The sequence below is a fragment of the Amphiprion ocellaris genome, chromosome 16, assembly GCF_022539595.1.
Source record: "Amphiprion ocellaris isolate individual 3 ecotype Okinawa chromosome 16, ASM2253959v1, whole genome shotgun sequence".
NCBI lineage: Eukaryota > Metazoa > Chordata > Actinopteri > Pomacentridae > Amphiprion > Amphiprion ocellaris.
Genome location: NC_072781.1, coordinates 10,202,790 through 10,217,505, shown reverse-complemented (window position 1 = coordinate 10,217,505; position 14,716 = coordinate 10,202,790). Strand labels below are relative to the sequence as shown.

Sequence of the window (14,716 nt, the reverse complement as noted above, 5' to 3'; positions counted from 1 at the left end):
AGTCAATTTAGACATGTCTTAAAATGGTTTAGGAAATAAAAACCTCTCAAGATTAGTCAATTTCATCTACAACATGTAACTTAACTCCTAAAAGTTGCCTCAGAGGGCTTCACAATCTGTAATAATCTCAATATTTAGATGCTCAATTTGGTGAGGAAGCTTGTCAAAAAAAAGAAATAAAGAAATATAATACAGAAAAAGGGAGAAATGTATGGAAGAACAACAGAGGTGGAACTCCTCTTCAAGGACAGACAGATGTGTAGATACTAGGAAGCCTCAATAGAGCGCAAATCAGGGCTAAAACTAGTGATTATTTTCACTGTCAATTAACATGATGACTATTTTCTCAAATAATTGATTAGTTGTTTGGTCTGGAAATGGTGCAAAATGATGATCAGTGCTTAGCAAAGCTCAAGATGATGTCCTAAATTGTCATTGCACATCCCAAAGATATTGAGTTTACTGTCATAGTGAAACTAAAAAACCAAAAATGCTCTAATCAGAAAATCACTCAAACTGATTACTAATTTAACAGGTGATAACTGTCAAATCATTCCAGTGCAAATATATATTAACAATATGAGCTTTTTTCCCCCATAAATACACAATGTTTGAGGCGTTCAAGTGCAGATGTAGCATAGAAATAGACATCTTTTCATTGACAAAGCATGGTGACTTCAGTCTGAGCTTTCTTTTTTTTTTTTTTATTAAGGTTCATCACACACTTTGGATCGAGCAAAATGCAAAAGTGAGCCTACAGCACTCTAAAGAGCTAAAAGCAGCAGTGAAGTCATCATAAAAGCTTGATTATGACTGACCAGAAAGTACCCAACACTCAAGCCATGATGATTTTATAGGCAAGTAGATAAGTGGGTTCACTGAGTTTCCCTACTGGCCCAATGATTAGATCACACACACCATCAATGAACAGCAGATCAGTGGCTGGTCACCCATCTTTTAAAGATCAATCATCAGTGTGTGTTTACAGCTCATTCAGTCTAATCAGAGCTGCTCTGCTGGCTTTGTGCCATGTGATTTCTACATAAATTACAGGCTTTGTCCCCATCTCTGCTGATAACTGGATTGAAGGTCTCTCTCGATGCAATAAACACAGAGGCGTGTAATGGGTCACTGGGTGTTTCTGTGCAGCAATTAGCCAGTTTAACACACGATAGAGAACACCTGTTTGAACTGGGCAGGTAAATATATTCGATTAAATGAATAACATACCAGAAAAGCTGCACAGACAACGCATATTTTATATTATGAGAAATATTTATGTACAAAAAATAAGAAATATGGCCTAGAAATATCTACACTTACTGTGGGAACAGTGTGGAAGCATCATAAAGTGCTACAAAAAAAAAAAAAATCAATATCTCTATCTGTGCAGCGGTGGTGTAATATTCAGTGTGTCTTACCTGAATTCGTGCAGAAATTCGTCGAAAAAAATTGATATACACGTTTCCCAAAGCTTCGGATAATCCAGCTGGACTTTAAACGCCTGGCGTCCACTCTCTGAAACATAAAAACACCCACTGAGAGACACGCAGCTCCGACTGTCGACTCGCTGCTCCTCCACTCATTTGCCGTCACAGGTGGCCCGCCCTCCCACGACGCTCACTTTAGTGTTTCTCTCCGCCAACCTCTCAATAAGACGCCGGTTTTTCGCTGTGCCACTTTTTTTCGACTGTATCCTGACGTCCGCACAGAGGGAGTTGCGGTTAAGAGGCAAAGTGTGGAGTAAAGGTGGAATAAAGCAACCTGTCCCGTCCACAGCTGCAGGGCGGCGCTGCACTGACACCCAGCGGCCACACGAGGAATTACACCCAGCAACTTGCTATAAATTCAAGATTCCAGATTGAAGACCTTTATTTATCACAAACACAACTGTACAGAGTATAATGCGCTGTGGAATGCATCGTGCACCTGTTCCAGACCGAAACAATAAGAATAAATGCGTGTTTTTATTATTTATCCTTATCTATCTATCTATCTATCTATCTATCTATCTATCTATCTATCTATCTATCTATCTATCTATCTATCTATCTATCTATCTATCTATCTATCTATCTATCTATCTATCTACCTATCTATCTATCTATACATAAATACATACAATACATACAAGATAAAACAATAATAATATAATAATAAATATAGCACATTTCATAACTTTAAAACTTAGAAAACACCTGAAAATTTAATTGCACATTGTTTTAGCAGAATTATAAAAGACATTTCATAAAAATGTTACTATAGAGCCTGATTTACTTCATCCCTTTTATCGATAATGGAGATAGATTTGCAATGATTAATGAATAAGTTGCCACCTAGTAAATTAATCACACACTGTTTTATCAATGATTATTCACTTTAAGCAATTTTTTAAAGAGAAAAAAAGTCTAAAATCTCTGATTCCAACTTCTAAAATTTAAATATCCTCTGGTTTCTGTTCTCTTCTACATGAGACAATAATATGTTTAGGCTGTGTACAAAGCAAGGCTTTTGATCATCTCTAACTTTGCAAAACACTCAGCAACATTTTTCACCATTTTCTGACATTTTACAGACCACACATCTAACTCATCAGTCAAGAAAATAAATGCCACATTAATTGATGGATAAAAATTGTCAGTTGCAGCTCTAGACTGAAACCAGTGCTGCTTTGGTTTATCCTGACAAAAGAAAAGTAAATGGGACTCTCTGATATTTCACTGGCATTTAAAGCAAGTTTGTGAATTCATTCAAAAAAAATTATTACTTTAAAGTCCTTGAAAACTTTTGACTTCAAATGTACTGTTGTAGTCATGACTAGAAAAAAAAATCAACTTTTCATTTTAACAGTGGGAAAAACACATTAAATGGGGAGATTTGGAAAATGTTGAGCATCAAACACTTCATTTCCTGCATTCTAGGGAAGTTTTGTCCACCAATTTGTTTATTTCTGCATCTATTGATGGTGGAAATGTCTTTCTATATGTAAAGGACACACATTTCAAAACATAATGGCATTTAAAGCAGTAAAGTTCTCAAGAATTCTGTAGTGCTTTCAAATGGTTGTTCTCCTGTAGTTCAGCTTTTCTCATTTAATATTATCTAACTGAGTCAACACATGTAAGCTGGACTTACTCTTCTGTCCTCCTGTGTGTTTTGTTTGTGACAGCTTATTGTCATCAATGCCAAAGTCATTCATTTTAATTCACTTTGATCGTGTACATCTCAGCTATGCTGCTGAAGCTGACTGAAAACAAGAATACAACACATTTTTCCCATAAATGATTAAAACATTGATCAGATCTATTAGCGACCTGCCCCTGGAGGTGCTGTCTACAAAGAACATTACAGCAGTTTCTTCTTGTCTTTATTGAGGTGGACAAACAAAAACAAATTCTCAAACAAAAACTGATGCTGAATGGATCAATCAAAAAGTAAAACAATCAAAACTCTGTGTCTTACTTGAAGAGCAGATTTTATCCTGCTGGCAAGGTGGAAATGAAAAGTTCCTTGTGTTTCTCAAGAGACATGACAAAAATAGCCATTTATACACACACGAGCACACACAATCCTTAAAATGTGGATTATAATACTGTTAGACTATAGATTGAATTGAATACAAACTTCTCTAACACATGATCACATTTTAAACTGTTGTGGCAAATTGAGAAAAACAGTTACACATGTCAGAGAAATGGAGCAAATTTTGCATTTATTTGGAATCCTATTAAAGGCCTTCTGATGACTACAAGTACAATATAGCTTCTTTTTAGGTCTTTTTTGGTCTCCAGGAAGGAAATATCTGGCTCTTTTGCACCAAAATGTTCAAGCAGCTTACTAACTTTGTCTATCTGCTGTTTGGTGCTGGACGGATTATATCAGAGCTGTTGAAAATGACACTGTGGGGATTGAGCAAAACTGAAGCTGAGGCTGTAAAATCATAACATTCACACTGAGCTGAAAGATGCAAAATTAGTTCTGTAGAGCTGATGGGAGCTGTGAAGTTTGGGTGTTTAAGCGGATGATCTATTTTAATAAAATAAAAATGTTAATATTAGCTGCTCTAAGTTTTTCTTGATAAATGGTCAAAATTAAACTAATATAAAAACATCTTTTTATATTGTTTTTGAAGAGCGTACAGCCATGACTATATAAACACTACTGTTCAAAAATTTGGGGTCACTTAGAATTGTTATTATTTTTTGAAAGAAAAGCATTTTTTTTCAGTGAAGATAACATTAACTTAATCAGAAATTCAGTCTAGACATTGTTAATGTGGCAAATGACTATTCTAGCTGAAAACGGCTGATTTTTAATGGAATATCTCCATAGGGGTACAGAGGAACATTTCCAGCAACCATCACTCCTGTGTTCTAATGCTACATTGTGTTAGCTAATGGTGTTGAAAGGCTCATTGATGATTAGAAAACGCTTGTGCAATTATGTTAGCACATGAATAAAAGTGTGAGTTTTCATGGAAAACATTAAAATCTTGTTTAATTTTGATCTGTAAACCAATACGGACAAACCAAGCCAGACTTAAACAACATTTAGTTGGTTTTCAAACTGTAGTAAGAAAAAAACAAATACATTTTCACCACATGAATTGGAAAAGGTTTAAATATAAGCTGATATATGCTAATTGCAGATTTACAGAGGGTGGTGGATGTTTGTAAGACAAACTAAAGCTGTCACTGTGGCTTTTGCTCTAAGTTTTATCTTTATTAAAGCATTGTGGTTGCTTGTGGAAGTCCCATTACTCACATTCAGACATGCAGATATAATTCCACGTGCGGCTACTCATCTATTTCTTCGCCTCTCTTGCATCCAGGCCCTTGGGTAAAAATATGATTCTTGCATTTCTAAATGAGCAGAAATTCATAGTGATGCAGATCTCGCAGCCCAGTGAGTGTGGATGTTATGTACACAGGAGCTCAACACTTAATGAAGGTGCCTGTGAGGGAAACTGGCTCCATCAGTCTCCCCAGTTCCTCTTCCCAGAGATGCACAAACGCAATTAAGTAAGATGCCCAGAGGGGATGTACAGTACATGGGACTTTAGCTATTATACTGCACACAGCACCAGTAAACCGATCAGACCTTTATCTGTGTGCACACACCCTGCGGGTCTTTGCAGCGCTCATGAAAACACAAAGGGCTCATACTAGTGTAGTGGAGAGATCAATGAGAGCTCTGATTAGGAAAGGAAACAACAGCAGCTATCTGTCATATTACTTATGACTGCCTCTCTCATTTATACAGAACTTTTAATCCATTATGGATGTATGTATCAATTATGAATACAGTTAGTCATGTTCGGTGGGCAGTGTTGATGTTGAATTCAGCCTTTTATCTCAGCTCCTTACTCCAATCCATCAGGGGGATTTGTGCAGCGTAGGGATTATGTCTCAAACATCCAGCTGCATTAACCCCATACAGCTCTCCAAGGGAAACTGCAGAAGAACTTCACTGAAACACGCGATGGAAAGAGTTTCGCTAATGCCCGTCACCATGGCAACAGTGGTCCCCAAAGCGGTTCTGGTGTGGTTTATATGTAGACACACAATAGGTATGCTACAGTCACATCACAAGGTGCAACTCTCTTGTCCTGGAGTGTCCTTGTTAACAATAACGATAGAAGTTTCAGAATCATGACTTGACTTGGATATAAGTTGCATTAACTGAGGAAACTAATTACTTTCATAATCCAGCCTGAGATTATGATCATGCAAAATTGTACCACTACGGATCATTATCTGGTTTAAATGTCTGTTTGCTTTAGTCTTAAATATCTATCCTCAGTTTCCACAACTGTTCATGGTACTAGGAGGATGAAGCCTACCAAATATAGGAATGGTGTGTGGTTGTCTTTAGAGCTTCAGCAGAAGGAAAATGGACTTTAAGATGTCTTAGCTCTCACCCAAGAGGCATTTTCAGTTCTAACTGCTTGACGGGAAATCTAAGATATACATTGTCAACCCCAAATCAAATGGCTAATGGCCCAAAAATTAGCTATGACACAAGTGTGAATGGTTGGGAAAGTAGGAATGACTGAAGATATAGATAGTGGTGGAACCTTGTAGAGTGAGATCTCAGGAATGCATTGTAGGTACCTGATAAGTGACGCTGTAGATGTTTAGAGATGGTTGTTCCAGTTTAACACTCCCTTCCAAACCATTTGTCTTTACTGTCCAGTGGTTGGAGAAAGGCGTGGAAGAAGTCATCAACGCTAACCTGGAACACCCATCACTAAACAAAAGAGGGGGGTCTATGCTATCCCTTAGAAGATACATATAATGTAGTCTTGACCTGGCAATCTCACAACCATCCACACCTCGAGACCTCTGGGTCATGGGGAGTTAACAGGTCATTAGCCATGTGAGATGAAGATGACAATGTATATCTGTTGCTCTCCATCAGTCAGTTAGAACTGAAGAAGTGTCTTGGATGAGAGTTGGACCAAAATCCTTTTACTAAAGCACCCAGAATTAGCACGATCTGTATGAAAGACAATCTACACAAAGGCATTTGTGTTTAAGACTGAAACGGCCACAACTATCTCAGGAGTTGGAGAAAGTTTGTTGACCCTCTTGCTTTATATTTCACATCTCCATAAGATTAAAAAAAAACCAAAACTAATTGCCTCCCGTGACTAGCTACATGAAAATCTAATTACATTCTCATCAGCCTAGCATTAATTTTTGTTTAATACTAATTAGAAAAAATTAGTATCCACACTCAATTAAGGCAGAGGGGATGGTAAACGTTGCTGATGTGTAATGTTATTGCTAAAGTTAGTCGCTAGGAATCTGTGCATTTGTGCAGTCTTGTTGAATCATCATCTGTGTAATTTCTGTAGCATCACTTGTAAGCCTTTCCTTGTATCTCTAAATATCCTATTTCCAGCCCATGTGGACGGTAGAATCAGCACAATTACAAAGAGTCTCAGATGAACCTCCTCTGAACATATCACTTCAGATTTATAATTTGTTTACCCTGCAGAAGATATGAGTGCCACAAATTACCATCATGATGGTTAGAGAAAAACAAATACTGTACACTAATTACTATATTATTCCCTTTGCATAATACTGCTTGGCTGTATGCTCTCATTCGTAGAGAGATGGGTAAAAGGAATTATATTTCAGCAACACTGACACTGAAGTCAAAGGAAGGAGGGAACATTCTTTACTGTCTCCAATGTCTTGCCTGCTCCAGTGTTAATAATGTTTGTTGGGATTGGCTTTGACAGTAGCACAATTAATGCAATATGGAACACCTGGGTAATTAAAAACACCTGTCATCATGTCACCTCATACAGAAAACAGAAAATGGCACACATGCCTACAGGAATTCAACAATGTTTCCACTAATAGCTGCTATTTGCTGTGTCCTCAAAAAAACTCAGACTGTGTGAAAACTCACTGAAAAATTCTTTGAAGTCAATAAATGTTTCCACAAAAAGCTACAAGGCCAGTAATTTAGAAACACATCATTCATCCATTCAGCAGTGTTTATACTACAGATAGAGATTTATTTTATTTAAAATAGTTTTAAATCCATTGTGTTAAAGTGGGATTCAGCAAATGTCACTCGATTTTGCACATGCTAGTCCAGCTACAGTATTCTCTTTGACTGCCTGTTATTTTCCTAAAGTGACAATACAGGAAAACAAAATGACACATGCCTACATACAGTAGCTTGTTTTAACATTTCCATTCTCTGTAACTTTGTAGTTCGACTCAACTGCAGTTCAGAGACAAATATTGTCTTTTTCACTCCACTGCATTATTTGATATATTTGATAACTTATGTCACGTTGCAGATTCTTAATAACACAAAACACAATCAACAGTTAAATAGAATGGAATCTTACAGATTTAAACAAAACTTTATTGATCTCTGAGGAGGAATTCATAAGCTCCCCAGCAAATGAACTATAAAAAGTGGTACCAACTCCAGCATTGAAGTGATGAACACATTAATGCATCAATAATTATGATCCAATCATTTATTTAATCCTAAAAGATGCCATTCAGCATGAGTATTTTAAATTTTGGCACTTTGTAAATATTTTGATGATTAAACTTGTGTACTTTCATATACATTAAAATGCATGACTTTTACTTGCAATGAGTAATTCCACACTGCAGTATTGGTACATAAGCCCAGGATCTGAGTACTTCTTTCACCTCTGGATATCGCTTCAATGTACTTGCATGAAGCTGTGATATGTGGCAATAAAACAGATGCTCAGGAATCGTTTTGTTAATGTCTGTCTGAATCAAGTGCTACATTCTGCAACACTTGAGGTGATTGTTTGTGGAGGTCAAAGCTTCACCTCCTGTCCAGCAGAGGGCAGCAAACATACTCTAACAAGGGAATAAGAGCTCTTTTATTTGCTGAATGTAGACGTAAGTCAAGCGTTTAAATAACATTTGTTATCAAGTTAACAAGTGCAGCATATATGAGCAATATGCATGGAGTTGAATTAATCCAATACAACATCAAACAGGTGCCTTTTTGCTATTATGACCATGAAGTGAACATTAAATAAAATTGCATTTGTGGTCAGAAACAACATAAGATGACCTTAGTACAAAGTATTTTATTGTCAATATTTGAAATACTACAGTACACTTGTGGTTATAGTTCTGACAAAAGGGCTAAGGAAAAATGTAACAAAAATAAATACATCTGCACTGACATATGTGATGAGTTGAGTTTTGAGATTTTGTTATATATATTTTTTTGCATTTAAGACATGATTTGACTTGGACAATGTTGTGACTTTACAATACAGAGTGACAGCTCTTAATGACTGCTACAAAACGGCAAGGTTTCTGATATCAGCCTTGCTGTCTTACATTACTGGACTGCAATGGAATGGCTGTAATAAAATCTTAATATTCATACTGCATGGTATCTCCTTCTTGTTTAAAGGGTCTCTTATGAGTGTGAAAGTCAGTTTTCATAACAATATAATTCCTACAGTCACGTTTCGCTAGTTTGTGTGACAGAAATAAATGTATACATTATCTATGGTATCTCAACCACATGCCAATGCAGGAAAGCAGACTGGCTTTCTGGGTATCATCGACCACAGAGTGAACAGCAAGTGATCAATCGAAAGCTTCATCACCGTTTTCCCACCGCCATTTGTTTAGCCGGGAAAATGGTGACCACAACTGAAACTGTACACCTCCAGTGCAGTTACACAGAGGCACAGTTACTCAGCACATACAACAGGAAACAAGCCCCTAATGATTGTCATGGTAACAGCATTTCGAAAGCATCATCATCCACTCATTCACCTCATGCAATGTAGAGGCCCAGGTGTGTTAGAAAATAACCAGTACCCCTGACGACAAGTTTTAAAAGACTAGTCAAAAGAGTAAAAATCACTTTCTGGGGATAAAAATACCGCTTGTTCCATTTACATCCCAACATTTGAGTTTCTGTCACTTCGGAAATAGATTCAGACACTAAATACAAAAACAGTGGAATAAAGGAAAACGCAGCGATTAGTGTCTTAAGTACTCAGTACACAGTGTGGCCTGGGAAAATAAGCAAAGGAGAATCCCTCTGTTGAAGATAAAGAAAAGTGCCAGGAATTGCTGATCCTTCATATTGTTTGGTCTGTCCTTGTTTCTTCATTTCAGGAGTGCCCTTTTCTTCCCCAGTCTGTTAAAGCCTGTGTGTTTGTATATTGTGTGTTTTTTTGGAGAGTTCTGCCAGACTGGAAATGTGCAGGGATCTTTGTGTTTTAAGCCAGGGATCTCTGTCTTGGTTTTATTCTGGGGTAGAGCTGTTGAAGGCAACAAGAACACGTGTCAACACTGCAGACTTGTACATAAACAAACACACACACACATCACTACAATTATTGTGACTCCCAAACTCACCCCTAAGAGGTTGCGGGGAATGTAACCTTCAGTGTCGCCCATTCGTGCCCACCACCATTCAATCTCATCCTCGTCTTCTCTGCGGATGATGGTCATGCAGTCTCCCTCACGGAAGGAGAGCTCATCTGGGTTCTCCCCAGTGTAGTCCCACAGACCGTAGACCACACCTCTGTTCATGATACCCATCTTCTCTTGCACACCTGTTGAAAGACGGATGTAAAATCCCATAGAAAAATAATTAGCACATTGAAGCCTTAAGCACAGTAGATAATACACAACATTGGAAACACAGGAAAATGATGAGAACTGATAAAGGAATGATACAAAATAGATTTTACTGACCATAAAGGAACTGAGAGCACTGGGTATAGCCCTCTTCCATCTCTTCACATTTATCAGCTGCTGTTTGCATGTCACTGTAAGTCATAGCAAACACTGCTGCACCAGACTCCACCAGGAACTTGCATACTTGGACATTGTTGCAGGATGCAGCGCAGTGCAGAGGGGTCCTAAATTAAAGGGATATTTCAAAAGAAACAGAAAGAACAGAGAAGAGGAATATTAGAAATTAAAGAAAAACATTTATAACAGTGAAGAGTAGTGCTAAGCATTCAAGATCTTGAATATAACAACTAGATTTCGGTAACAGTCAGAGCTAAGCGCACAACATTCATGTTGTTCATACAGCAAGATTTTGTTCGGACTTATTAAGATTCAACTTGAAAAAAATTATCATGTGAACTACTTGTTTAACAACTGTGTCAAATCAGGAGTGAACTCACCAGCCATCACTGTCAGCAGCATTGACATTGACACCAAACTGAACCAGAAACTTGACAATCTCTGTGTGTCCAGCACAGACGGCGTTGTGTAAAGCTGTGATTCCTTCATCATTGGGCTGACTGGGATCCTCCACCTGTGATTGAGACATTGTGATAATGGGGGACAGACTTAGTAAATAGTAAAAAAATAGTAACCTCTTTTTTATCTATCTATCATATATATATATATATATATATATATATATATATATATATATATATATATATATATATATATATATATATATATATAGAGAGAGAGAGAGAGAGAGAGAGAGAGAGAGAGAGAGAGAGATTACTATCACAAAAACAAACAACGAACAGCAAAGAAATTTAATTAAGCAAAACTTCAAATACATGGCATACGTTTTCTGTGGAGAAAAGAAATGTCTTACTTCATAGATGATTCTCTGAACCAGGTCAAACTCTCCCTCCAGAGACGAGTCCAGCAGCAGAGCCAGTGGGTTGAATTTGACTCTCATGCTGTGATCGATGCGTTCAGAGCCAGGCTTGCGCAAATTGGTCCTCTTTCCCTAAAGACACAATCATGATTTCAGATCACAGAAATTATCCTCAACAGTCATTATAACCATAGGAGAGAACTGTAAATCTCAAACATCAGCCTGCTAAAGTCTTCTCCCGAAGTGTGTCCTGCTGAGGTGTCCACTCTCAGTTGTGCTCAGTCTGGACTGAGCAGAGGAGTGACTTGTTTTTCCAGCTCTTAGCACATCGCTAATCCCATTTATGAGCAGAAAAAAATGAACTCATTCCTTTTAAAACCTTGATTATGCAACATGATTAGGGACAACTACCATCCACAGAAGTAAAGTTCTTCAGTATTTAAATTGGTCTTAAGTAGTGGGGACAAAACGAGGAATCCAAGGGAATATGGGTCATAACACTGATTTCTCATTGGTTTGTTCTTTCATGGAGAAAAAAAACTGCCAATTCACTATCAAAACCGCTTAAGGAGCAGCTTAGCAACAAGAAAATTCAAACTGGAGTTTATTTTCATCTCAGAGTGCGTCTTAGTAAATGGGGGAAAGTGCTACGGGCATCCGCTTAGTGTGAGCAGAATAAGGCCCATTTTCAGCCAAAACAAAAGCAGTACTGAACAGGGATTTTTCAATTATATAACATCAGATCAGGTCACTGCTGTTCACCAGCATGTCACAGAAATGTAGAATACGCACAAACTCTAACTCATGACCTCCCCCCCTGTGGACCTAACAAACAAACATGTGAGCGGATTTTAAAAAACACACGTAGCACATAGGCAAACAAGGGTAATCTCTACTGTGGACTCTGATGACCAGGACCCTTTATGCCATCAATGTAACAGCTTTGAAGAACAAACAGCTGAGAGTCACATATTAATTGGGATTCAGGAGTTCAAGGTAGTGATTCATACCGGTGGCAGAGTGACCTGTCCAGTGACCTCAGGTGCCTTCATGTTAAAGGTGTCTTCTCCCAAGCTATCCTGCTCTGCTCCACTGGGATAAGGGGGTGGTGGGTAGGGAGGGAACTCTTCCAAGAAGCCTTCTGGAGGTGGAGGTGGAAGGTTGGGCATCGTATCCTCCAAATCAGCAGGGGGTGGCGGGGGGAAAAGAGCATCACCTGGCCTAGGGGCTGGATGGGATGGTGGAGGAGGGGGGATAATGTCCTCACTCTCTGGGATAACTAAGGGTGGTTTGGTCTGTTCAGCAGAGACTGGCATGGGAACATTAGCACCTGGGATGTGAGGAGGAAGCTGCCCTCCTTCTAAACTCTGTCCTGCTTCTGAAGGGCGGTTTTCTGAGCCACTCTGAGGGCTTGGACCATGTGGCCCCACAGATCCATTCGCTGCCTTCTCTACTTCACCAGCGTATGTGGGAGTGGTTGGTGTGGTCACAGTGGTTTCCATAGCTGCCAGTGTGGTCTTCTGATAGAGGAGTTTCTGAATGTTGGGTCCTGCGGGACCCTCTGGTTCTGTGATGGAGCTGCGTTTTTTCAGGGGCCTTGGGGCGTTGTAGAGCTTCTTTCTCAGGGCTTCCAGATCACCATCACTCTGATGCCTGTAGGGGTTGGAAATGAAGGGAAGCAGCTTGGTAGGGCTGAGGGGCCGTGGGATGCGCTCTGTTTCTGGCGGTGGGCCCTCAGACGCACTGGGACCCGCATTGTTGGCTCCACTGTGATCGACTTCAGCTTCTGGGGCAGGGGAGCGACGCTCTAGGTAGGGGTTCTCTAGATGCTGAGAGCCTCCACCAGGTATCACTGGTTTACCATAGACTACAAACAGAAAGAGGAAACAAGTTTAAAGACTGTAGAGATGCAAGCTTGTGTTAATTATTACATGAACCTTTCTTGGCCTACTTTCACTTCTCCTCTCCCTGCTTTGATTTGTCAGTTTAGTGAAACAGATTTGTTAAACTTGCCCTACCGATCATAAGTGACAAAACCAGTAAATATGATAGCATGCTAATTAGAGGATGGAGCCTCTCTATCACAGCCTTTAAAATGTACGAATAAAATGAAAGTCATACTGCAAATTAAGCATTACATATTGTTTTTAACCCTGACACCTGACATAGCTAGACTGTGAGAGTTTTAACAATTATGACTGTAAATCTCGTTTGTACCAGTTTGTCAACCTGCAGCTAATGGATAGTTTGTATTTGACATAAATTATTGGTTCAGGGCAACACTGGTAGACAATGTTTAACAGAGTCATTTACTGTTGTCATTATTTGTCTTTGAAAATAAGCGTCTTCAAAGCCAAAAACTCATAATGCTGAAATGACAAAGTTTTCAGTTTTTTAGATGTAATACCAGGTTTGTCTATATTACTGTAAAATTAATTAAGTAAATTCATATTAGACTTCTTCTGCACAGCTTTATGTATTCTCTAAAACAAACGTATGTGATTTCTGTAATTTGTCTTTTCCATGTCTCTTGGTGCAGGAGGAAGTCTCTAGTGTAATTACCCAATTCCTACCGTTTCATTTAAAAGTTTTTCTAAAATAAAATTGTATTCTTCCTCCAGAGCAAGTGTGTATTACAAGAAATTTGCAGGACAGTCTCAGAGTGTTTTAGAAGAACTGCTTCCATTTTATTTCCACAATTTAAGTCCATAACAGCAGGTATGGTTGCCTGTGACCGTGTTTGCTAAGGGGAGATGTAACAGATGGCTTTGCCTCTCTAGCTGCTCCTCTGGTCAGTGACGTGTGAATATTTTCTTGTTGAGTATGTTGGCCTGCAGCAGATTTACCTTGCCCTGAATATAACTCAAGTGACACAGCATACTACTTTACTTTACCCTTGTTTACAACTAGACTCTTGCGTTTAGATCTGACACAGGCATAACATATTTTTTATACTCAATGGTGAGTCTTCAGCTTTAATGTTCCTTCTGCTCAAAGGGACACAGAACCCTCTTTTCCCTCCTCCTTTTCTATATGTAATACAGCTAAATGCATCGTATAACCAAAGATTGTTTAACCACTGGATGCCCTGTTGCATGGTTAGATTAAACACTAGGTTTACAGATAACAATACAACAGATGTTCTTACCGCTGACAAATCCATTGGTGCGGGTTTGAGCCCTGTTCAGAACACCCTGCACACTAGGCTGGAAGGGCTTCCCTGAGCCAGACTGCTGCGTGTACATGGAGTAAATGGAGCTGGCCGCTAACGTCTGTGGCTTGCTCAGGCTGGCATCTTTGGACGAGGGCAGCTCTGGGGTAAAGGGGCGTACTGTGGCTGCTGGTGGAGTGTCCTGCTTGGAGGGAAGGGGGAGTGTCTGGCTTTGGGAGGGTGGGAGAGGGCTGCGGCCCTGGGCAGCTGTGGGCTGCTGGCTATGGGGCTTGGCTTTAGGGAATGTTCCTGTGTTGAGGCCGGGTTTGCCGTAGGGCACAACACCAGGGCCTTTTGGTTTGGTGGGGACAGGGGGAGGCACCTTGACTGGAGCCTTGGGAGCAGACTGAGTTCAGAGAAGAGAAAGACAGAAAATTA

The 14,716-nt window shown here is 39.2% G+C and overlaps 2 protein-coding genes across 4 annotated transcripts in view; both read right to left on the bottom strand.

The window, feature by feature from the left end:
• LOC111564399 (semaphorin-4G-like) overlaps nt 1-1,662 on the bottom strand; it is a 28,339-nt gene extending 26,677 nt beyond the window's left edge. Inside the window, exon 1 of the mRNA XM_055018798.1 lies at nt 1,422-1,662. The gene's annotated coding sequence lies outside the window, so the exon portion shown is untranslated. The remainder of the gene's footprint in view (nt 1-1,421) is intronic.
• Nucleotides 1,663-8,588: 6,926 nt separating this feature from the next.
• Nucleotides 8,589-14,716, bottom strand: part of tp53bp2a (tumor protein p53 binding protein, 2a) — a 30,957-nt gene continuing 24,829 nt past the window's right edge. For all 3 annotated transcript variants that reach the window (XM_023263904.3, XM_023263906.3, XM_023263908.3), the window contains 7 exons: nt 14,276-14,684; nt 12,138-12,994; nt 11,122-11,259; nt 10,688-10,821; nt 10,248-10,414; nt 9,906-10,105; nt 8,589-9,808 (listed from right to left, as the gene is read on the bottom strand). In XM_023263904.3, the coding sequence (XP_023119672.2) occupies nt 9,767-9,808; nt 9,906-10,105; nt 10,248-10,414; nt 10,688-10,821; nt 11,122-11,259; nt 12,138-12,994; nt 14,276-14,684 (1,947 nt within the window). In that variant the 3' untranslated portion in view covers nt 8,589-9,766. The remainder of the gene's footprint in view (nt 9,809-9,905; nt 10,106-10,247; nt 10,415-10,687; nt 10,822-11,121; nt 11,260-12,137; nt 12,995-14,275; nt 14,685-14,716) is intronic.